At 38.2% G+C, this 25,381-nt stretch overlaps 1 protein-coding gene across 3 annotated transcripts; it reads right to left on the minus strand.

The window, feature by feature from the left end:
* Positions 1-1,377: 1,377 nt before the first annotated feature.
* On the minus strand, positions 1,378-19,399 carry ZNF10 (zinc finger protein 10). 3 transcript variants are annotated; one of them, XM_063087018.1, is made up of 8 exons: positions 19,275-19,399; positions 15,660-15,754; positions 13,625-13,776; positions 11,053-11,137; positions 10,206-10,295; positions 5,174-5,300; positions 4,713-4,808; positions 1,378-3,505 (listed from the first exon to the last, which is right to left on the minus strand). In XM_063087018.1, the coding sequence occupies exons 5-8, from the start codon at positions 10,236-10,238 to the stop codon at positions 2,040-2,042; spliced, it is 1,722 nt and encodes a 573-aa protein (XP_062943088.1). In that variant the 5' UTR covers positions 10,239-10,295; positions 11,053-11,137; positions 13,625-13,776; positions 15,660-15,754; positions 19,275-19,399; the 3' UTR covers positions 1,378-2,039. The 3 variants fall into 3 exon arrangements, with proteins under 3 accessions (XP_062943088.1, XP_062943090.1, XP_062943091.1); XM_063087020.1 differs by lacking the exons at positions 13,625-13,776; positions 15,660-15,754 and having other exon boundaries at positions 11,053-11,125; XM_063087021.1 differs by lacking the exons at positions 13,625-13,776; positions 15,660-15,754.
* Between the last annotated feature and the right edge of the window lie 5,982 nt (positions 19,400-25,381).

Genomic DNA, 25,381 nt, shown 5'->3' on the forward strand with positions numbered 1-25,381 from the left:
ATAAAAACTATTTGATAGAAATATGTTATACATGTGAATGGCATATAAGCACTGAGGAAACCAGTAGGAAATTAAGAATCTACGACGTAGTTCTGGGTCTGACTTCTCTAAAAATGTGAGACCTGGGCCAACTCACTTTATCTTATCTAAATAACGAAGAGTACCAGTTAAATAATCTCGTGTTCTGTGTATTTCTCAAGTCTGTGAGTAAATGATCCTAACCATCATTTCTAGATTTTCTAGGGAAAGATCAAGATCTCCGTCCCGTTGGTTTCAACAATATTCATTTATCATCCAATAAGCAATCACTGAGCATCTAAATATGTGCTAGAAAATGGCAAATCATGGCTAGTCCCTAAACACATGAGATTCATTTATAGAATGATATGGAAGATGAAAACAGGTCCTCCTCCTGAAACTTTTTTGGATCATGTGTTTACTGGAGAATCTGAAGACTGGAATCTTCTCCCTAGAAGGGAAAGCCTTTGTACAAACAGAACAATGGTGCATACAATATTAAAAATTCTTTATTGATCCTCAGAAATGAAACAATTTCTGACAAATACCCACTATTTGTGATTTTTCCCAGATTGATAAGTTCTGATTTAGGCAAAAGGGAAAAATACATTTGGCTGGAAGGGATGTGAGAAACTGATGAGCTCTTATAAGCACACAAGCAGGTTTAAATTAAATGACAGACACTAGGGTGGGGTACAGCTAATAATTACCGAGAACTTAATATATGTCAGGCACTATTCTAAGCCATTTATGTTTACTCATTTAATACCACAATCCTACAAGGTAAGTACTACTATTATCCCTAATCTACAGAGGAGGATATCTGTAAGCTATCCTTACAGATATCAGATATACTTATAGATATTACAGAGAAGCTAAGCAGTATGCCCAAGATCACCGAGCTAGTTAGGGTCAGAGGTGGAATTTCAACCCTTCTTACTAAGTTTTCTTTATATAGATGAAAGACTACCTTGAGAAGGAGGGTGGCTTTAGGCAGTGTTGTGTTTATCTCACCAGCACATGTGCTCTAAATAATGCCCAGATACCTGCTCCCACTCAAATAAAAACCCTCCCTGATGTGTACCAATGCCCAACATTCCTCTAGGTTCCAACATCCAGAGAATTACTGTTGTTTTTTAAATTCTCAGAAGCCTTAACCACCATGTCTCAAAGACTGGAACTCTATGACCCAAAACAACTTAGAATTAACAGGAAGGTTTGTTAGCAGATGGTCCTCAAGCTTCCTTGATGGTAAAATAGAGAAACTAGATATCCTTTTTAAATATTTTTAAATGTCTTAAAATAATGATTACAGCAACACTGAATAATACACTATAAAACTCACTCATAATCTCATTATCTAACAAATCAAATCTGTTCATTTACCTATAGATACTTTCTTGCCCACAAATATATTTAAAAACTGGTATTACTAGTAGTGTAAATGTGCTGTTTTTAACTGCTTTACATTATAAGCATTTTCTTTGCTGCTAACCAAAACATGGTTAATACTAGACACATGAAACATGCTAAACACTACTAAGTGTCCCAGAAGAGAGGCAGACTCAACAATGGTATACTGCTTCACTAAAATATTATTTTCTAGCTTTTGTTGCAATAACTATATCAGTCTTTATTCTCAGCAACACCTCTCCCTACAGTAGCATACTCATTTGTTTAACTTTTTGCAGAAGGTAATAAAGCTGGGTTACCTCTCAACAACACACCTACTGAATGGGTTCTTCTCAGATTCTAGCTATTAAGGCTTGGTCAAGAATGCTCCCAAGCCAATTACTTTTGTAAGAATTTGTGGAAAGAAGAAAATCTGATGTATTTGTGTACTGAAATGAAATCTGTGGGGTTTTCCCCCTCCAAGACCAAATTCTCTAGTGTGCAATAGGGCAATAACAAGATTGAAAGCATTTCCACATAGATTCCACTTGTACAGTTTCTCTCCAGAAGATGTTCTCCAATGCAATATAGTTATTGCTCTTTGTGAAGAATCTTCCATATTCATTATATTAGTAAGTATTTTCTCTAATATGATTGGTCTGATATCTAATCAGGTTAGGGATATGAACAAGTGCCGTCCCACACTGATTACATGTTAAGAACTGCTCTCCAGTTTGTGCTATCTGATGTACTATAAATGGAGAGTTCTGGCTGAAGATAATGCCACACTGATTACATTTATAGGTCTCTTCTCCAATATGAATTCTCTGATGTTTAATGAGGTCATTCTTCCGGATGAAGGCTTTCGCACACTGACAACATTCATATGGTTTCTCTCCAGTATGAATTCTCTGATGTACAATGAGGGCAGAACTCTGGCTGAAGGACTTCCCACAATCAAGACATTCATATGGTTTCTCTCCAGTGTGGGTTCTCTGATGTGAGAAAAGATGAGAACTCCGACTAAAGCATTTTCCACAATCTTTACACTCAAAAGGTTTCAGTCCAGTGTGAATTCTATGATGCACAACAAGGTGGGATCTCTGGCTGTAAGACTTCCCACATTCATTACATTCATAGGGCCTCACTCTAACATGAGTTCTCTGATGCAGAATGAGATGTGTGCTCTGTCTGAAAGATTTCCCACATTCAGGACATTCATAGGGTTTCTCTCCAGTATGAGTCCTCTGGTGCCTAATAAGCCTGGAGCGATGAACAAAAGATTTCCCACACTGATTACATGTGTACAGTTTGTCTCCTGTATGAGTTCTCTGATGGGTAACAAGGTGTGAGAACCAGCTAAAGGATTTTCCACATTCTTTACATTCATAGGGTTCCTCACCAGTATGAGTCTTTTGATGTCCAATGAGGTGAGAACTACGGCTGAAAGATTTCCCACATTCTTTACATTCATAGGGTTTCTCTCCAGTATGAATAAGCTGGTGTCTAGTAAGATTAGACCGCCAGCTGAAGAATTTTCCACATTCCTTACATTCATAGGGTTTCTCTCTATGTGTGCCCTTTGATATGCCAAGGGATGTATCATGAGTAAGAGAGTTGTCATTATTAGGACATTTGTAGGATTTATCTCCTATGTGAGTTCTTGCAAATTGAATAAGGTGAATGTTTTGGCAGAAGGTTTGACCACATTCATTACTGTTACTTGTACAACTTTTCTGATGACCACTAAAAACTAAATCATGTTTTAAACTTTTAGTATGTGAGTCACGTTTATGGAAATACTCTTTCAGTACTAGCTGAGCAGGAAGAAGACAGTCCCCTGCAAATTTACCACTTTCACAGACTGTCTCCTGAGTAAGTACTTTCTTTTGGGTGAATGCCACTTGCCTCAAATGTCTCTCCCGGTTTTTCTGATATTTGTCCAACTGGTCTTCGCATTTCCAAACCTCTTCTAATGACAAATACCAGAGATCATTCCTTGCTATTCCTTCCATTTTAATGTCACAGGTCTGTTTATCTTTAGAAAAGCTCTTACTGGAAACTGATGATTTAATGTCAACTGCAGTCTCTGAATCTGAAAGAAATGAAAAAGTTTGCATAACTAAAGAAAATATTAAGGTGAGAATGGTGGGATGTACATGGAGACAAAGTATTTAAGACATGAGTAGAGTTGCTTTCAAATATGGTTTTATAAGCTTGCTAGAGAATAAGAAAAGGAAGGGCGGAGAGGGAAACAGTAAAAGCGTAAAAGACTTAGCCAGTTTTTATTCACATCACACTCGGCACCTGAGAAGCAGGGAAATATCTGACAAGTGAGTCCATTAGGCATAAAAGGAACAGACAGAAATGACTGTGGTCCATTTTGATGTGACTAGATTGCACTGGGCTTGGGAAGCTACATGTCCCATATGAGCCTACATGGGGTCACTGGCAAGTGTCCTACTATTCTACATGATAAATTACTTGCAGTATGATTCAGACAGCAGTATCTAAATGACGGAGAAGTATATCAGAGTACCGAGCTTAGAAACAAAGGTCAGAGAAAAGACCACTCACAGAGAATAATGGAATGGGAAGCTGAAAGACAACTTTCTATTTTTTAACCTAGAAAGCTGACTTTCCCTGTGCACAGGGTATATATACACGGGGACAATGGAAAAGGAATTACATTTGGAAGCTGCATAATAACCTGCATTTTAGAGACACCAACATTAAAATGAAAAAATAATAAATTTTAAAAACATTAAATAGAGTGTAGTAAGAAAAACAGGTGTTTCTGAAAGAAGCAATTATGGAAAGGGAGGAGAGTTAAGCCAACAGGAATTTGTGAGCCCTCTGCAGCAGCAGTTTTCTAACTGACAAAAAACAAACACTCAGAATAGTGGCAGGTGATAAAAGTCCCACTGCAGAGCTTACGCAGAGAAAAGAACTGAGCTATGAGAAGGGGCCATGTGAAAGAGAGAAGAGAGGCAAAGATGTAAGAAATGATCCTATGAAATCTGAGAGAATGGGGATGCCAGCTAGTGGTAACAGAAGAGCAACAGGAACAGGGCTGAAACCAAGCATATCAACAATTTTAACAAAGACACCCTTCTCTCTGCAAATAGAAGAATGACAAAAATGCAGAAAGAACACTGGCAGTGGGGAAACAGAAAGTAGATAAACTCAGTCTTCTCAGAAAAGAGGACCAGTGAGGAGAACTAGTGACCACTATCTCCAGAGGTTCTAGCCCCTCATGGGTCATCTGGGCTGATGCCTGTGATGTGTCATCTGGTCCTCACCTGGATGCGTCTCTCGGTGACTCTCTCTCTCCAGTAGCCAGGGCACTTCCCCTTTCTCCAACCAGAGGATCACGTCTGGCTTACAAAGCTGATGTCCTGCTCATAGTGAAGAAAAAAAATTGGGTAAGAGTAGGTGGAGCTCTGAGGCAGACACAAAGAAGCATCCCAGATTCTTCCCGACTCCCAATCCCTTCACAGTGCTGAGGGGACTCTGCAGAGCTGACAACATGAGGATGGAGATACAACAAAAGAAATATGCATTTTTAAAAATTCAATAAACTAAGTCAATTTTTCCACAAAAGCAAGAGTGCAAAAATACTGTTCTATGCCGCAAAGAAATTAGGTCCCTGAACCCCAAGTCCATGCTCTGGTATATGCTTCAGGATCTCTGTATCTTTCGACCTATTAAAAACTCAAATCACCACAGTGAGTATATCTTCAAAAACAGAGGTTAATCTTACCCAAAGAAACCAGGTTCTTGTAGTTCTCCAACATCACATCTTTGTACATGACCTGCTGAGAAGTGTCCAGCAGCTGCCACTCTTCCCTGGTGAAGTCGACAAGGACGTCCTTGAAGGTCACCAGTGTCTACAATGTCAAACAAATCTGTACTGAGCCAGATGTATGTCTTTGCCATCCCTTTCCTGAATCCTGACAGGAAGCGAGACTAAGATGATAGGACTGGATTGGAGAAAGAGGATTTAAACCAGAATTTATTCTAGGAATGAACAGTATTTATTTTGAGATCTTAAAAAGGAATGGGTATTACGTAACTACTGTCCAAAAACAAGTTCCATATTGTGCATTAAGTTAAGGAACTGTAAAAGGGGGGTGGGGATGGGGAGGAAGTATTGAGTTCAAGTATAATATACCCTAATGCTTAAGAGACTTACAACACCAGCCATGTTTTATGACCTAAAATAATTATCTTAAACACTTGGGATATTGGTAGGGATAAAAAAAGGAGAAGTTAAGAGATTATATTTAGTAGTAGCAAAACAATTTGACAAAGAAACAAGAGATATAGATGCAAGGTCTTTATTAGCCAGAAAAAAACCTAGGATGAGTGACTGAGGATTTCTCCTCAAAGACCATGAAGGTCAGAAGACAGGAGAATACTGTTTTTAAATGTTGAAAGAAAAGAACTGGCCAGCCAGAATTTGTATATCCAGTGAAAATATCTTTCAGAAATCATGTAGAATAAGGACAGTCTTAAATGAAATAAAAATCAAATTTGTTGATGAAGATATGCCCTAAAAGATATGATAAAGGAAGTTTTTCTGGCAGAAGGGAAATCATACCAGAACAACAAAAACAGTACATATCTGGGTAAATATAATAGATTAGTCTTCTTCTCTTAAATTCTTCAAAAATATATACAACAGTTGAAAGCAAAAACTGCAACATTTTCTGGTGGAGTTTTTCAATGTATGTATAGGATACACACACACACACACACACACACACACATCTTTAATATAAAGGGAGGAAAGTAAAGAGACACATATGTTGCAAGGCTTCTAGATTTTATTGGACTAGTAAAAATTAACTCTAAGTAGACTATAAAAAATTATGTATGTTGCTATAGCAACCATTTAAAAAATATAAAAGTATACAACTAAAAAGCTGAGATATAAGTTAAAATAAAATACAAAAAAACCCCCCAAAAAACAAATAATCCAAATAAAGGCAGTGAAATGAGAAGGGAGGAGGATATACAGAAAATACATAATAAAAATGACACCTAAATTCAATCATATTAATAACATTAAACATAAATGGTCTAAACATACCAATTAAAAAACAGATTGCCAAACTGGATTTAAAAAAAAAAAAAGCCCACAGCCTCAACTATCTGTTACCTTAAAAAAACAACCATGTTAAATTTAACAACATAGAGAGGTTAAAAGTAAAAGAACAGAAACAGATATACCATGGAAACACTAATATGAAAGCTGGAGTGGCTATATCAGACAACGTAAGACTTCAGAACAAAGAACATTACCAGAGATTAAACAGGGGATACTACCTAATGATAAATGAATCAATGCATTAAAAAAAAAAAAAGATCCTAAAACATAAATCTATAAAACTTCTACAAAAAACAGCAGAAAATCTTTATGACCTTGGGTTATTTAGAGGGTTCTTAGCTATAACACCAAAAGTATGATCCTTAAAAGAACACATTATTGAGAAAGCGGACTTCAGAATTAAAGTCTGCTTTCTTCTCTTCAAAAGGCATTGCAAAGAGAATGAAACAACAAGCCAGATACTGGGAGATAATATTTGCAAATCACGTATCTGACAAAGGACTTTTATGCATGATGTAGAAAGAACTCTCAAAACTCAACAGTAAGAAAAGAGACTAGGTAAAAATTGAGCAAAAGACTAAAATAAACATTTCACCAAAGAAGACACACAGGTGGTAAATAAGCACAGAAAAAGAAACTCAGTGTAATTATTTACTAGGGAAATGCAAGTTAAAAACCACAGTGAGATACTATTAGACACCTACTAGTAAGGATAAACTTAAAATTTGATAACACCAAGTGCTGATGAGGATGTAGAATAACTGCTACTCTCACCCATTACTGTGGGAATGCAAAATGTTACAGCCACTTTGAAAAATACATGCAAAATTTGGAAAGATTTCCATAAAGTTAAACATACCCTTACCACATGACCTATCATTCTCTTGGCTAAACGTTCAAGTATGAAAACTTATGTTTACACAAAAACCTGTATGCAAATGTATAAAACAGATAAAGGGCTTTATTTATAATTGCCAGAAATTGGAAAGAACCCAAATATCATTCAACAGCAAATGCATAACTAAAGTGTGGTACATCCATACAATGGAAATCTGCTCGGCAATAAAAACAAACTATTGACTAGTGCAACAACAGATCAATCTCAAATGCATACACTATAGGAAAGAAGACAATGGCTACATACTATATGATTCCATCTATATGACATTTTTTGAAAAGGCAAAATCTAGGGATGGAGAATAGACCTGTGGTTGTAGGGGTGGGAGAGGGGAGGAGGAATTACTGACAACGGGGTGGCCCATGGGGAAGGCTGGAGTGATGTATATTTCTGTATCTGTATCTTGATTTAAGTGGTAGTTACATAGCTACATGTGTTTGTCAAAAATCATAGAACTATACTCCAAAAAGAGAATTTTACTATATGTAAATTTTTAAATAAATACAAAAATTTTAGAAGGAATGCTCTGTGAGGTTTTCTGGGCTACCTTCTGTTTTTCCTTCCAGGTCCTCTCCACCCTGTTCTGTTCCCAGGAAGGGTGACCTATATGAACTACCTCAAAGGGTTCTCTTGCCCACCCCCCTGACTTACTTTACCAATGGGATCACCAGCTGGATACGGGAAGAAAGTTGCCCTGGTGTGGGGGGCAGGGAGGGCACACCTTCCCTTGATGGAGGGTAATAGCCTCATGAATCATGTCTGGTTTTTAGAATGTGTCCCTCTCCTCAAGCCTTCAGGCCTAGCAGTGATGACACCTTTCCCCACCGCACTCTTGCATCACTCAATATTAACTGTGCCTGCTGCTTTCTACTAGTCCTTGGCTCATTTGCTGGTGTCAATTCTCTCTAAAAATCTTGCCCATTTTTAATTTAACTGGTCATCTGATTTCTGGCCTGGTGCTTTTAGCATTCACTGGAAACACCAGTCATGTGGACAAAGCAAGTCATGTGGACACCACTGAAAGACAGGTGTGTGAGAAGGTAGCTGAGAACTGGATCTGAATTCAGGCAGACCTGGGGCTTCAGCTTGGATACCTTAAATTCTGGAATGGATAATGCTTGTTTGATTTATTTAACTTCAAAAAGAGTTAGTTCTCCTAGCTGTAAAATATTACCTAACTCGTGTAGAATATATACTACTGCCCCAGGGCTGTGCCGAAGACAATGGAGTGAGAAGCACAATCCATTGAAGACACCACACGTGGACACAAGAACGTGCAAAGCCTAACAAAGCCTAAGTATACTGTGAATCATCATAATATTTTTGAAACCTCTTGTGTGCTCATCCTTCTTTGCTGGAAGTAAGCACTATCCTGAATTGTGTTACTTTTCTTTATAAATATATTTTTACCTCATATATAAATATAGCTGTAAAACAGTATATTGTTTTCAGTTTATCTGATTCTATTTTTTTTTTTGATCAGCAAGAGTTGCTTATTATTGATATTAGGCACCAGTCCATTTTAGATATAACATTATCTGCTTCCACTCTGTCACAAACTGTTTTTCTACCTTTGTATATATGAGAAATTTTCAAACAAGGGAAAGACCAAAGCCCGCAGTGATTTCTCTTCTCACTAATTCATTTTTCAGTCACTGTAGCCTAGCTTCTCAGCAGCATGTTATAATTTAGTCATATTATCATTCCTGAAAAACTGTCTTCCTTGACACTGCACACACGTGGTTTACAATCTTACCTCATGGAAGACTTGCTCAGCCTTCTTTGCAAGCCCGTCAATGAGCTCATGGTATCTGCTTCAATTCTGCTTTGCCCTGTTATCACTGTGCACACTCCTCCCAGGGAATCTCATTGGCCCCGTGCAAACACAGCATCCGTGCTACAGTTGGAGTCAAACAGGCCCAGAAGGTCTGAACTGCCCACGCGCCCCTCGGTTCTGTGTTTGGACTGCACCAAACTGCTTTTTACTCTTCAAACAGGCCATGAGCTCTCAAAATTTGGGGCCTTCATAAATACCTTCTCTTGTATTTATCTGGACAATCACAAGTCATCCTTAAAGTTTTCGCATAAATGTCATTTCAGCAAGTTTTCTCCTGAACCTGTAAACTATTGAAATCTCCTTGTGTAAATGTACACACCAACCACACCAGGGAACCTCAGCTCCACTCTCAACCTGCCTCCCCAGATCACCTGTCCAGACCTGCATGAAGGATCCTCCAAAGGAAGAAGCTGAACAGGCTCAAAGAGCCGAGTTTCCCCTCCCTGGGTGTTCCAGGAGGTTCCGTCCTCCCCTGAGTTCTTTGCCCCTTGGCTGCAGTTACCCTTTGATAATTACGTAACTTGTCCCTGAGCTCTTCCAAACAGGGGCTCCCCATGGAGGAATTAACACCGCCAGCACCACATCCACGACAGCCAGGAACCAGAGCAACCCTCGAGAGGCACCAGCGTTCTCAGTTTTCTCATCATCTTTAGGGGAGGAAACCTGCTGAGGGCTTAATTCCTTAGTATGGATGAAACAGCATCTCAGTACAGTCCTTGATCTCACCTCATTCAACTCCTGCCCATATTACTGCTACACTTGTGCTGTGTTTCTTTTGTATTAAAGGAAATAAAACTACAACTACAAATAAAGCAAAACAAAATAGTCCTAGTCCCCTGGAGAGTGTCTGAGATACAATTTCTGAAGTGCCTGGACAAAGGAACTTCAAAACTTAAGCAAAAGGGTATTCTCAGCTGGAAAACAAAGAAGAAAGCAACCCGACTTACCCGGGACTGGGCAGTTAGCGACTCAGCTTCCATGCCCTCCTGGTTCTTGATGATATTTTCTTGAGTAACAAGAGTCTTGAGAAGGTGAAGCTGGGGAAAAGAAAGAAACATGAGGAAAACTTGCCATGCCTGGGAGGCTTCCTGAACTGTCAACCTAAACTCTCTCATACCAGCTAGGTATGATGCAAACACCCACTATACAGAGCAACTATAAAGATATTCCATAAATAAATCTACAATGCCTGAAACTCCCCAAGATTAGGAAGGAAAGAGCTTTGTATGTTTCACTTTTACCCCTCAATCTCTGGGGTTCCATGCTAAATTTCATTTAGAATTGAATGATTCTACCTAGCACTACAAATCCTCTTTTTTGAAAGAAAAAACCAAAATACAAACCTAACCTACTATAATATCCTCACTTCACAGATAAGAAAACAAGTGTTTTCTCCAGTGGCCACAGAAGAGAAGTCAGAGATTTGAGGCACAAGAAAAATGTGACGTGCCATTACTAGCTTCAAGGTGGATGGTACAACCGTGACAAGCAACGTGGGCTAAGAGCAGCACCCAGCTGACAGGCAGCAGAAGCAGGGACCTCAGGCCTGCAGCTATAGAAACCGACTTCTGACAAGAAAAGGAGTGTGCTTGGAAGTGAATTTTTCCCCAGAGTCTCCAGATGAGAACTCTGTCCAGCCCACATCAGCCTTTGATGTGCTGAGCAGAGAAGCCAGTTGTGCTGTGCAAGACACCAGACCTACAGAACTATAAGCCAGCGAGTGATGTTACACAGCAACAGAAAACTAGTACTGTCACTTATTTTTTTAAGATAATGTAAATATTACATATTTACCTATGTAGTTACCATTGCCAGTACTGCTCATTCCTTTGTGTAGATCCAGACTTCCATTTGGTTTCCTTTCTCCCTGAAAGACATTCTTTAACATTTCTTGTCACACTGCTGGTGATAAATTCTTGCAGCTTTTGTACATCTGACAGTGTCTTTATTGTGCCTTTGGGTTTTTTTTAAACAGCTTTATTGAGATATAGCTCACTATTTAAACTGTGAAATTCAATGGTTTTTGCATATTACATAATTTTTAAAATTACGTCAATGTAAATAACATAAAATTTGCCATTTTAACCATTTTTAAGTACACAATTCAGTGGCATTATTTATGTTCACAATGTTATGCAACCATAATCACTTTCTATGTCCAAAACTTTTTCAACACTCCAATAAGAAACTCTGTAACCATTAAGCAATAACACCCTACTCCTCTCTCCCCCTAGCCCCTGAAGATCTTTATTCTGCCTCTATGAACTTGCCTAGATATTTCATATAAGTGGAACCATACAATATTTGTCCTTTTGTTTCTGACTTATTGCACTTAGCATAAGGTTTTCAAGTTTCATTCATGTTCTAACACGTATCAGAACTGCATTCCTTTTTAATGACTAAATAATATTCCATTTATGTACACAGCACATTTTGTTTACCATTCATTTGTTGACGCACACTTGGGTTGTTTCTACTGTTTGGCTTCAATGGACACTGACATACAAGTATCTGTTCGAGAGCTGGTGGGTTAGCTCAGGTGGTTAGAGTGCAGCCTTGTAACACCAAGGTCATAGGTTCAGATCCCCATACCGGCCACCAAAACAAAATAAGTAATCTATTCGAGTCCCTACTTTCAATACCTTTGGGTATATACCTAGGAGTGAGATAGCTGGGTCATATGGTTTTACATGTCACTTCAGGAGGAACCACCAACCTGTTTTCTATAGCAGCTGCATCATTTTTACATTTACACTAGCAAAGTATGAGGGTTCCAATTTCTCCACATCCTCACCAAACACTTGTTATTCCACTTTAAAAATTATTATACACATCCTAGTAGCTGTGAAGTGATATTTCATTGTGGTTTTGATTTGCATTTCCCTAATGACTAATAATGTTGAGCGTACTTTCATGTCCTTATTGGTCATTTGTACATCTTCTTTGCAGAAATGTCTATTCAAGACCTTTGCCCATTTTTAAATTGGGTTGTTTCTATTGTTGTTGAGCTGTAGGAGTTCTTTACATATTCCAGATATTAAACCTGTACCAGATGTATGATTTGTAAATATTTAATCCCATTTTCTAGGTTGTCTTGTCTTTGTTGTTGAAAGATGCTTTTGCTGAGTATGAAATTCTAGATAGACTGTTATTTTCTTTTTCTCTTTTATTGATTTGGAGTAACTGATTATAATTTTCCTTGGTGTATTTTTCTTCATGTTTCCTGAGTTTTGGGTTCCTTGAGCTTCTTGGATCTGTGAGTTTATAGTTTCATTAAGTTTTGAAGGTTTTCAGCCACTATCTTCATATATCTTTCCTATTTCTGCCTTACTCTCCTCTCTTCCAGGGACTCCAGTTACTCATATAGTAAGTCACTTATTAAAATTGTCCACAGCTCACTAAAGATCTTTTCATTTTTTTGGTTTCTTTTTTCTCTCTGCATTTCATTTTAGATAGTTTTATTGCTATGCTTTCAAGTTCACTCATCTTTTCTCTGCAAGTCTGATCTGTAAAATCTGGTGTATTTTCATCTCAGACAATGCAGTTTTTCTCTCTAGAATCTCAATTTGGTTCTTTACACCTTCTATTGCTCTACTTAACTTCTTGACAGTATGAAATACAGTCATAATAACTGTTTTACCGATTTCCTTTGCTAATTCTAATATCCGTGTAAGTTTTGAATCAGTTTCAATTCATTATTACTGTCTTCATTATGAGTCATGTTTTCCTGCCTCTCTGCATGCTTGGTAGTGTTTTATTGGATGGCAGATACCACTGTGAATTTTATAAGGTTGGATGCTGGATATTTCTGTATTCCTATAAGTCTTGAACTTTGTTTTATAATGCAGTTAGGTTACTGGGAAACAGCCTGACCCCTCTGGGTTTTACTTTTCCAATTTGTTAGGTGAATTTAGCAGTGCGTAGTATAGGTCTAATTATTCTGCATTACTGTAGCAAGACCTTCCTGAAAGGCCCTGATTGGGTAGACAAGACCTACCCAATGCTCCAGGAACTAGAAGAGTTTTCCATTCTGGCTATTAGAAATGGGCACTGTTGTCAGCCCCACGTAAACATCAGGTACTGTTCCCTCTAATCCTTTACAGGATCTTTCCCTCCCTCAGGCAGTCTCCTCACATATTGATTTGTGTGTGCTCTACTGAATATTCAAGGAGACCCTCTGCAGGTCTCCAGGGTTCTCTCTCTGTAAGAGTCTCTCCTCTCTGGTATTCTGTCCTGTGAGCTCTAGCTGCTTTGCTCTCCCCAGAGTCGCAGCTCCACGTCCTTGACTCAGGGAGTTCTGCTGGGCTCCACCTCAGTTCCTGGATACGCTTTCAAGGCAATAAACTGGGGTAATCAGAGAGCTTACCTCACTGGTTTCCCACCTCTCAGGAATCACTGTCCTTTGTTGCCTAATATCCAGGGTCTTGGAAACCACTGTTTCATGTATTTTGTCTGTTTTGTTGTTGCTGCTCTTGTTTGGGAAGGAGAGCAAATCTTCTCCCTCTTACTCCATCTTGGCTGGAATCAGAAGTGTATAAGCATTGCACTTTTAACTTATTTTAAACTTAGACTCTTTTAATTTCCATTTTTTAAATTCTAGGTTTGACTATTTCCCATATATTTATATTTACAGCTCTTTTATACTTTGTTCTTTCACACTGTTTGTTCTTTGTCTTCTGGAGACTTAAGGGTTTCAATTTTATTTATTTACATAAATAAAAGCAATGCAGCTTCTGCCTTGCCACACCGGTTAAAAGGTTCTCTCTCACCAATGACATCCACTACAGAGTATGCTGTTGGTCTCTCAATTCTTCTTGAGCTTATTTACTTTGTTTCCTTCCTCACCTGGTTTTCCTCTTTGTATCTTGGTACTTAGTCCTCCATAATGATTTCAAAACACAAATTTAGCTTAAATGTAGGTTTCCTCTGTTGCATACCCTGCCTTTTTCAAGTCTTCCTTTTCAATGACCCCCTGGGCCCTACTTGCTTTATCTCCACTGTCTATCCCATTGCATGGCACACAACAGGGCTACTAAGTATTTAGGCTGGAATGAGTAAACCTCTCTGTCTGCTGTCCCAACTTCTTTCTCTAACCTCAACTGCATATTTCAAACTGGGGTTAAGAGCATGGATTATGCATCCAGACTGCCTGGGTTCAATTCCCTGCTCCTTTACTTACTACCTAGTTTCTTAACCTCTCAGTACCTCTGTCTCTTCATCTGTATAATGGGGATAAAATAGTACCCTACCTCATAGGGCTATTGTGAGAATTAAATGAGTTAATATTTGTAGGACACAGAACAGTGCCTAACACATGATAAGGATTATTTGTTAATTAAAAAAAAAGACATGTAGTGACCCAGTAATGCAAGGGTCTTTCTAGACTGTCCTCTTGACATCCAATCAGTCACTACAACCTGTAAATTCCCACTCCTAAAGGTCTCTCCCATCTTTCTCTTCCTCTAAACTCCAACTGCCATGGCCTTGGCTCGGGCCCTCACAGTTCTTGACCTAGAAACCTCCTACTTGGCTTCCCTGCCCCTGGTCTCTCCCACTCCAATGAGTGTCCACAGCAGCAGCATCTCTATACAACACAAAAGTCTCACTACCCAATTAAAATTCCCTGTTGGTCTCCCAGTACTTACAGAAAATTGGACCAAGTCTTTAGCTTGTATTTAAGATCCTCTGTGACCAGGCCCTTTTCTACCTCCCTAGCCTTAAGGGTTCCATCATACCACCACCTTTTCCCTACAATCATGCTGAATCAGTACAACTGCCTCTATATCTTTACCTATGCTATTCCTCTGCCAGGAATGTTCTTTCCTTTCTTATCTCTTGGCAGAACTCTATCTATTCTACCAGATCAAACATCATCCCTTTTTGTATCATTCTCTAACTTCTCCAGGAAGGTTTAGTATTTCTTCCTCTTTGTTCCCACAGCTTCTAATACAAGAAGCAACATGGACTGAACAAAAGTACAGCAAGAGAAATCCACAACTAGTTGACAAGGGGAGAGAGGTTTCTGATGCCAGGCATGGGTCTCTGTCCTTACCATGTTTTTTAACCCTTTCACCAGAAATATGAGTAAATATCAGTTATAAATTTTGGCTGACAATATAGTGAACAACAGTGAACATACTAGATTTGGGAATTAAGATACAAAAGCAAACGCTAAATATGCTTTACGTGGATATTATCAGAGGAGTACAAGGTTCATTTTAAGGAGTCAGGATGCCATAGTTAGCATGATAAAGAGATGGAATAAACCCATACGGTTCCTTTATTCATACCTTTTTGCAATAGACATTATCTGAGTGCTTACAATATGCCAAGTACTATTCCAGGGGCTAAGAACAGAGGAGTGGCCATTCAGACCTAGGCCCCTCCCTCAGGGAGCTTACGTTTCAAGATGAGCAAGGCTGGTGTAACCAGGGATGGTCAGTTGGCACAGTTACTCAAAGGGAGCAAGAGAATGGTCTTCACACACTTGCAGGTCCTGTGGAACAGGTGTATTTATTCAGAGTTGTTCCACAGAGGAGAATTAATCAAATATGGGAAGTCACAAAGAAGTCAATCACAAGTCAATATAATGACACTGTTAAAAATAACATATCTGGAAATAAAACAGGCTGCCTAAGAAGGCAGGAAGTTTCTGGTCACTAATAAATTTTCAATTGGATATTATTTAAATAGACATGATTGATTAAATTATTTGCCACTGGTGATCAACTTAAACTTCATCCCCTCTACCCTCCCCAGAAGTTGGGGGGTAGGACTGAAAGTACCAACCCTCTGATCCTGCCTTGGTCTTTCTCCCATGACCAGTCTCCATCCTGAAGCTACCTAGGGGCTGCCAGCCATCAGTCAACTCAATAGCAAATCACCACTTTGGAGATTCTAAGGATTTTAAGAGTTATGTGCCAGGAGACAGGGATGAAGACCAAATATCCACTGTATTTTAAAATATCACAATAATACACATGCACTCTGAAGTTTTGGGGGAAATTGTACCAACGTCTGCAGTTTACTTTGAAATGCATCAAAAAATACAATGGAGAGGGGGTTTGTAAATATTCACTGTGAAATTCTTTTCATTTAGTGGTTATTTTCAAAATTTTTCATAATAAAATGCTGGACAGAAAATGTCAGGATCGGGCAGCAGAGAGGTATTTGGTGGAAAGAGGCAAAAATAATGCTCTTGGATGCTGGTTCCAAGTCAAAGAGATACACATACAGTCCTGGCCTTGCCTTATAGCTGGAAGACTTAAGAGCCCTGGATACCATGAGACATCTAGAAAGAGTACTGTGGGTGAAAGTAAAAGAGCACTGTAAGCAGAACAGAGATGTTAACCATATGAAACTTCTTTTTCCTTAAAACAATGTTTTTAAAAACCTAAAATGTTATTTAAACTATATGCTACTAAGTCTTTGGTGCTTAAATTACTATTTGATAAGAACCAAGGAAAACCATCATTTCTAGGAGTATTTCTCCTTTAACAGAAACTTTTTCTGGTCAAACTATGAAGAAAAGGAATGAGCCACTTCCATAACATTTTTAAGCATACAGATATAAGGGAAAGAACAAGGTACATGCGGGTTCCTAAAAAAAATTCCCAGACAGACTTTCTTGACATTTGAATTTAATCTATACAGAACTGTTCTCATTCTTATCCATGCTTTATTCTTACTTCACAACTCCTAGTAAGGTTTTGAAGTTTTTCTCATATGGTTGACACACATTTCTAGTTAAAATTAATATTAGGCATTCTCTCCTGTTGTGAATAGCTTTTTGGTTTTTTTGTTTGTTTTGGGAGGCTTTGTTTGTTTTTACAAAGTGATGAAGAAGAAAAGAGGCCTGGAAAGGAGAATAAAAGACAAGAACTACAGCGACTCAGTTTGTTTTAAATTAATTGACTCCTTTTTTTCTAACCCAAGAAGCTGACCATTGATAAGAATTTACTGCTTGACAGACTCTTTTCTGGGAAATTTGTTATCACCAAGAAACCCATTGTGTATAGGTAACATTGTTTAGAGAAATCCTGGCAAGACAGGATGTGTCAACCTGTTAAGCATATGGGAGTTACTTACTAATTGAATAGCCTAGATCTGAGTAGCCATAAATATTGTAAAAGGCCTGAGAAACCATTTGTTCTATATTCTGTCTTCACACAACGAATGTTTGGAATTGGAATTCGTTTACTGTTTAGGCTTTCCTGAATTTAGTCTATAAAACCTCCTTTTTCTGCGTGTAGGCAGACTTATTGCTCAGGCTGAGAGGTGGTCTCCCCTGTTTGCAAACCTAAATAAAAGCCTCATTTAAATTTTCTCACAGACTAAAGTGTTTGCTTCTACAAAAGGTATGTGCTAACTTGTTACTGAGGAGTTAGGCAATCTTACATATTTCCTTTTCAATCACTTTACTATAATAACTTACTGATGGTAACTGAATCTCTTGTACATGTTAGGGATTTGTTAATTAATACGGATAATTTTGTAATCTCTTTTCCAGAAGGTAAATCTCTTACCTATTTAAATATTGCCTTAAGCAGAATTTTGAGACAATGCTCATATAAAATACTAGTAAGCAAATACCCCCATTTAATTTATGATGTATATCTCAAATCCCTGCCCTTGTGACTAGCACCTGCTAAGAGCTCAAGAATAGTACTGAAGGAATAAAAGAACAAATGAGCAATTGTCAAAAAGAGGAGTGTGTGAAATTCACCACCCAGGAGGCTTTGCAAGATGAAGGGACATTTTTAACAAAACAGGAGGAGTAGATTAGTTATGGTCATAGAGAAAAGTTAGTGTAGTGCTGTGGTGGTTGAGAAAGGGGTAGAGAAGAGTTGGGTTATGTAATTCTCAAAGAGCTAACTTCAGTCAACATCTCTAACCTAACACTCGTTGGCTGGCATTGTGGGTACATCCTGCCTTCCCTTTTACTTCCTTTTTAAAAAAATTTTAACAGTCTCCTTCTGCTATTAACGTATAGATAAGAGTAAAAATTGTTCATCTTCATACACTTTGGGTGGGATCTATATTCACAACCTTGATGTAACCTTATCTTTGGCACTCACTTTAGGTGTTAGATAACACATAAATTTATAATAAGTTTAACAAATCTAGTGTCAAGGGAAAATGAAAATATATGGATTAAATTTATGAGCTGTCCGTGAAAATAAAAGTAGATTAAATACACACACACGCTTTCAGTTAATCTATTAGACTGAAAAACCTGGAGATGAGGAACCTAGGAGATGGAGATGCAGAATTTTTTGTTTAAAAACCACAAACAAACCTGCTTAAACAACTGAAAATACTGAGGACAACTGTGAGAAAAATACTGCCAAAATAACCTTAATAGGAAGCAAAAAGTTTTAAAAATTGAATATTAGACCAGAAATAGAAATCTAACTTGCTCGTTCTGCCACCAAACTCATTAAAAGTAGACCTATTCCATCAATGAATGTGGTGTATAACCATCAATAGAATGCAATAGCGTATATCTCTAAAACCTTTATGACCACGTTGGATTTCTCCCAGGAACGTTAAAACTTTTCCTATTAAGAAATGTCCTCCTCTAACAAAGAGCATGATTATTTAACAGATGCTAGAAATGCCACACGCAAAATTTTAAACATCTATTCCCAGTTGGAAAAAAAACTATAAAGGAGAACAGGGAAAAAACCTTATTTTGTATTACTCAGAATATTTGGTTCAGACTTAGCACCATCACCACCACCCTACACGTTCAATCACTAAAGGCACTGTCATTATTATCAAGACAAGAACGCTTGTTATTTACGCCACGACGGAGTTCAGGGAAGCACCGCGCTAGGGGAACAGGAGCGATCCATACAAGGGGTAAAAATCACCGTTCCCAGGAAAGACAAAATTATGCACTGATGAAATTACCTCCTACCTAGCAAGCTGAAGTTAATACACTGCAATATTACTAAAAGGATCAGTATTTGTCTGGTTTGCAAATACACAAAACTCAGCACTTTGACATATACCTGCAATGAGCACCTAGAAGGTTCGTTCCCGTCACAAAGGCTGCAGCGTCTGCAAAGTCAGCTCGGAGCCCCGACTCCGCTAACACGCAACTTGCTGGGCGGCTAGCCTGGGGCGCGCGAGGGCGGGGCTACGAGGCCCGGCGCGGCAGATTCCGACCCCCCCGCCCCCCGCCCCCCTCGACGCACCCCGCACCCCGCCCAGCACCCGCCGGCCTCCCGCCTCGCCCCGCCCCGCGCCCGGCGCCAGCTTCGCCTCCGCAGCCGGCTCAGTGCGGCCTGACGTCACGCACGCGCCCCGGCCCCTCGCGCACAAGCGGATCGCGGCGCGCTTCCCAGCGGCCACCGCGCCCGCGAGCCTCAGCCGTAACGCGAGCGCGGCGCGGGGGCTCGCGGGAAGTGTAGTACCGGTTCGCCACCTTCCCTGGCCGCCGATGCCGAGACCGGAGTCCCCGGGACAGGTGAGCGAGAGCGAGGCGGGGCGTTCCCCGTGGGGTCTCCCTCCTGTTCTGCGTGCGGGAGCCCGCCTTGAAGGGAAACGGTGCATGGGGGCCGGAAGAAGGGCAGCCAGCGTCTCAGTGCAGGGCCTGCGTCTAAGCGCTCCGGCCGGGGAAAGGACGCCGCAAGGCGGGGTCCGGGCGGGGCTGGGCCGCGGTCAGTGTCGGGCCGGCGAGGGAGATGGTCATGTTCTGTTAGCAAGACAAGCAGGGCTGTCCTTTGCACTTTTCACTTGATCCAGTAGCTTTTCCTGAGTCCCTTTTAACCGGTCCATCTACTAATGGGTTGAATCGCAGTAATAGTTTTTCTGCTTTCCAACTATTCTTGCATTCCTAGTTAAACTCTGCTTAAGATGATGTTATTTCTTTAATGCTCTGCTGTATTCGGTTTGCTAGTATTTTACTTTGGACTTTTTCACCTGTGCTCACAATTAAGCCAGCACTTCAATCTTTCTTTGTGTTATCCTTCTCCAGATTTTACAAGGTTCGTCAGTAATTTGGACAACACAGCTTTTCTCTTTCTTCTATCTTATAAAACACTTTCCCCCTTGAAAGTTGGGTACAATTAGTATGTAGAACCTTTGGGCTCAAAATCTTTAGTACATATTTAACTTGTGATTCAATTTTTTAATGGTCGTTTGTTAATTTAGGTTTTGTAGCTTATACTGAGTCAATTTTGGACACGTTTCTAGAAAATGGTTTTTGGGGTTTTTTGTGTATGTGTGGCAGCTGGCTAGAAAATTGTTTTTTTAATCTGAATTTCCAAATTTGTTGGCATAATGTTGTCCATACTGTTTTATCACTATAAGCGATTTTTATGGTGACTTTTAAAATAACTGCTTTTTAATGATATTTTTAAACTACTGCTGTAGTTATTTTTTCCTTATTGAACATTACTAATACTTTTCTGCAAAATATATGAGTATATCTGCATTAGTCTTTTCAAAGACTCAGATTTGAGTGGTTTTTGTGATTCGGTTTTGTCTTATGTCTTTTTTTTTTTTTTTTTTTTGGTCTTCTTTTTCTTTTTTTCTTTTTCGGTGGCTGGCTGGTATGGGGATCTGAATCCTTGACCTTGGTGTTATAACACAGAGCTCTAACCAACTGAGCTAACCGGCCATCTCTTATACTCTGGTTTTCTGTTCCAGTAATTTTTTCCCCCTAATTTTTAAATTTTCTCTTCGTTACTGTTTTTCTTCTTGATATGATTATGTAATTCATATATTTTCTCTTTACTTACTCTCCAAGAAATGTGTGCATACATTTTTAAAAGTTAAATACGTTAGAAGGCTCAAAAAACCACGAACCGCCTTCCCCCATCTTCCCAGAAGTAATCACTTTCAATTATGTTTAGAAGTTCTGACTTCAGACTACCCTCAGTATTTTTTTATTCATCAGTTTGAGACATTATTTTTAAAGTTTTTATTGGATTAAATGAGAATTTTTCCTACCTTTCTTTTTTCTACATCCTTAAATCACAATGTAGTTCTCTCACAAATTTTGATTGAATATGATCAGTGTTTTCATTGTGACGACTACGTAGTCTTTACTATTGAGCCACAATAAGTTTCTTTCTTGCAGAAATTTTACTTTTCTCTTGTTTTCAATTGCCTTATTATTCATTTGCTTAATTTTCTTTAACCCTACATAAAATGCCTTTCGATTCCATTTTCTTCAAGGTCTAATTTGTCATGCAATATTACAATTTTTCTCTTTTCCTGGACATCCTCCTATGGTCTAGACTGATAAGTTATTCTGTAGGCATTCAGCACACTGACACACCAGGACTTTCCTTTACCCTCATCCGTTTCCACATCTCATTTCTGTGTTAGAGCTCCTGTTTCCTGGAAGCTGCTTCTGTTTATTTTGGTGGATTACAATCTTATCACTTTCCTGAAAAAGCATCCATTACATAAATTAAGGTTGTGTATGACTAGAAATTATTTTGTCCTTGCAATTGTGTGGTATTTTGCCCTAATACAGAAGTCCTGGGTATGAAAATATTTTCCATTAACATTTTGAAAGCCGGCAAAACACAGCACTGTTATAGTTGAGAAGTCCTATCTATTTCATGCCTGTTACTGATTCTTTGTATGTAACCTACTTATCTCTTGGAACTTTAAAGTTCACCAGTTTATCTTTGGTATTTAAACATTTCATGGTGATATGGTTTACTGCCAGTTATTTTAAGAACTTACCACTTTGATCCATCAATTCTTAAATACTCTATTATTTTTAGGAATTTTCCCTGTTTTTGTTTGATTCTCACTTCCTCCCATTTTCTCTTTTCTTTCTGAAACTGAATAATCTGGTGTTGGACCTTGGAAATTGATAATACAGTAGTCTTACCTTTTTCACTCATTGCTTATCTTTTTCTTTTGGATCTTCTTTCTGAAAGAGTTCCTTAAAGTTATCTTCTATCCCCTTTTACCTTTTTTTATTATAATTTTTAATTTCTTAAGACTTTCTTGGGGGCCGGCCCGTGGCTCACTCGGGAGAGTGCGGTGCTAATAACACCAAGGCCCCGGGTTCGGATCCCATATACGGATGGCCGGTTCGCTCACTGGGTGAGCGTGGTGCTGACCACACCAAGTCAAGGGTTAAGATCCCCTTACTGGTCATCTTTAGGAAAAAAAAAAAAAAAAAGACTTTCTTACTTTGTGATTTTATAAACAAACAAAAAACCCATAGCATCCTATTGTTTCATGGATGGAATATCTGTCTGATGATTTTTAAAATATACGATGAATGTTTTAAACATATACAAAAATGTAATAGTTTCATGAACATCCTTGATCCTGTCACTCTACTTTGAAAAAGATCTTGGACATCATTAGTTATTTGAAAATATTACAGAATTTATCTCTAAATGATAAGGACTTTAAAACTCATAAGGAGGATGTCATCACACGTATAATATTAACAATAATTTCTTCATATCAAATCAAAAGTGTTCAAATTTTTGTTTTTTCATAAATTTTTAAACAATTTATCTGACTGATGGTCCAAGTAAGTTTCATACAATTTCAAGTCTCTCTTAATATAAGATTTCCCCTAGAGAAATCATATCTCAATGTTGTTTTAATTCACATTTCTCTTACATTATGAGCACCTTTGAAGATGTTATTCTTGCTTGGAATTTTGTTTTTTTCTGTACTTTACATTGTTTCTCCTGAATTCCTCCTTTGTCTTTGCTTTAATCTTACACCCTACTACTGCTTTCTTCTGAGTTCTGTTTCCTTCTTGTTGATCCTTTTAGTAGTTCCTTCAGGAACTGTCTGTGAGTGGTAAACTCTCAGGCTTATATATGTTGTCTTTCATGCTGCTCTCACTTTTTAGCACACTACTGAATTCTAGATCAATGTTGTTTTCCTTTAATACTTTCAAGACATTATTGCATTGTCTTCTGACCTTTATCTTTGCAGCTGAGAAGTCTGTAGTTGGTATAATTGATATTCCTTTGTAGATAATTAGACGTTTCTCTCCCATAACTTTAAAATTTTGCTCATTATCTTTGATATTCTACAGTTTACCTTCAGTGTAGCTGGTGGCTGGTGGATTTTAAAAATTTATCCTGCATGGCATGTAGTATATACACTTTCAGATGAAGAACTTATATATCTTTCTTTTGGCTTGGGATAAAAACACTTATTGTATCTAACATTGCTTCTGTTCTATTCTCTGTGTCCTCCTCTTCTGGAATTCCTGTTAGGCACATATTAAGGTCTCTAATCCATCCGGAGTTTGTGAATATGTGAGGTAGGACTTGTGTTTTTCCCAGACAGCCATTTGTCCAGATACCATTTATTGACTAGTTCATCCTTTCTGACACTGATTTAAAGTCCTGCCTTTATCAGGTACTAGTAGTCTAGCTATGCAAGAATCTGTTTCTGAAGATACTCTGTTTTATTTTCTATTATTGCCCCACTATCATACTGGTTAAGGTACTAGATATTTGTAATGTATTTTGAAGTATAACAGGGTAAGGTTTTAAAAAAATAATTCCCTTTATTATTCACATACCTTAATTTTTCTATAAAACCTTTAAAATCAACTTATCATATTTCAGGAACTCACTAAGTACGTAGATTAATCAAAATCCCATGGTGATTCACCTGGTGAATCTCTTCATTTTTTCAGGTTTTTTTTTCCTGTTGTTTGGTAAAGTTGTTTAGTTTTTGTCATCATTTCTGTAACTGGAAAAGAAACAAAACTACAGGAAATGGAGGATTAAACCCACAGTATAATTCTTAGCTTAACCTCTTTAACCAGAAGGCAAACAGATTTCCTTTCTTGAAAAAGGAAGCCTAACTTTATGATTTTGTTTTTCTTCTAAAAAAAAGGGTGTGGATGTGAAAAATACCTCCCCCACAGACGTTAATTATCACAGATTCATTCAGTTTATTCGGTGCATAAATTGTTGAGTTTCTGCCATGTGCTGGGAACTCTTCTAGGTAGGAATACAGCAATGAACAAATCAGACAAAAATCTGTTTCTGTATGACTTCCACTAAAGTGACAGACCTCTGTACACTTCTTGCTTAGGGACATAGAATCTACCTGTCAAAATAAAAAATGCCAAGTCTGTAATTTTGTCCATTAAAACTGAGCTCAATGAAGCACAATACTGAGAGAAAAGACTTGGATTTGACGGTTATCACCTAATCTTCAAAATGTGAGACCTTTAAAAATATTAGTGTAATTATCTTGTGATTTGTGGTAATCCTTAAAGTCCCCAAGCATGTGTCTTTTGTATTCACACTATGTATTATTTGTTTTGTTTTTCGTTTTAAGGCCATTATAAAAATTTTTCAGAAAAGTACAATATCCAGTGTTAACATTGTTAAGGCCCTCCTTCCCAAAGCTTAGAACATAGTTCATGTTCCTTCCTTTGTCTCTTGATCCCATTCAAGTTTTAGATAGAATAAATTATCATAGGAAAATATGAAATTCGGGGAGTGAGACTGAATTAGACATAATCAAGTGAACATTTGTTTCAAAGTCCCATATACCTTTAACAAGTCTAATAAAATTCTTTAGTAGGGCAACAGCCACTCGTCAGTCTTTTTCATCATATGTAAGGTTATTCAGATAAACACCAAGTTATAGAACAGAAATTTACCTAAAACAGTTGTATTTAGCAGGAAAATTATTTTTCTTTTCCAAAACTTTAACTAAAGAGGTAGCAAATTATACTTGAAATTTGATTAAACAACCATGCCTTTTTGAGTGGTTCTCTTGAGGCTTACCTATTTTTTAAGCATATATTCAATTTATCCAAGGCTGAGAAGTAATCTGCAGAAGAAGCTGGTAGAGATAACCAAGATGTTCTAAAATGGGGCCAAGAATAACTGTATTGCGTGTCAGTACAAATCCCAGTAAATAGGTTTTAGGATGGTTAGACCTTGCTGAGAGGTAGCGGGGAGGGTCTACATTTTTTTCTTACCATTCCTCCAATGAGGCCTTGTTTCCACCTTTCTTCTTTTACCTGAACCTGCTCTTTGGCTACAGGGAAGGTACTTGTGGAAATGCATCCCTCCCATGATTGGATCAGAGAAACATCCTGATACCTCTACCCTATTGAGGAGGCTTATGTCACTTTCAGATTCACAAG

Source organism: Cynocephalus volans, chromosome 2 (assembly GCF_027409185.1).
Source record: "Cynocephalus volans isolate mCynVol1 chromosome 2, mCynVol1.pri, whole genome shotgun sequence".
Classification (NCBI taxonomy): domain Eukaryota; kingdom Metazoa; phylum Chordata; class Mammalia; order Dermoptera; family Cynocephalidae; genus Cynocephalus; species Cynocephalus volans.

Bases quoted from the DNA above. Each gene is read 5' to 3' on its own strand.
- ZNF10 (XM_063087020.1), bottom strand. From the start codon at position 10,238: ATGGAAGCTGAGTCGCTAACTGCCCAGTCCCGG. The intron at 4,809-5,173 runs GTAAGATTAACC...CACTATGAGCAG, and splicing joins CAAGAACCTGGTTTCTTTGG to GACATCAGCTTTGTAAGCCA. The intron at 3,506-4,712 runs GTGAGGACCAGA...CATTTCTTTCAG, and splicing joins TCACCGAGAGACGCATCCAG to ATTCAGAGACTGCAGTTGAC.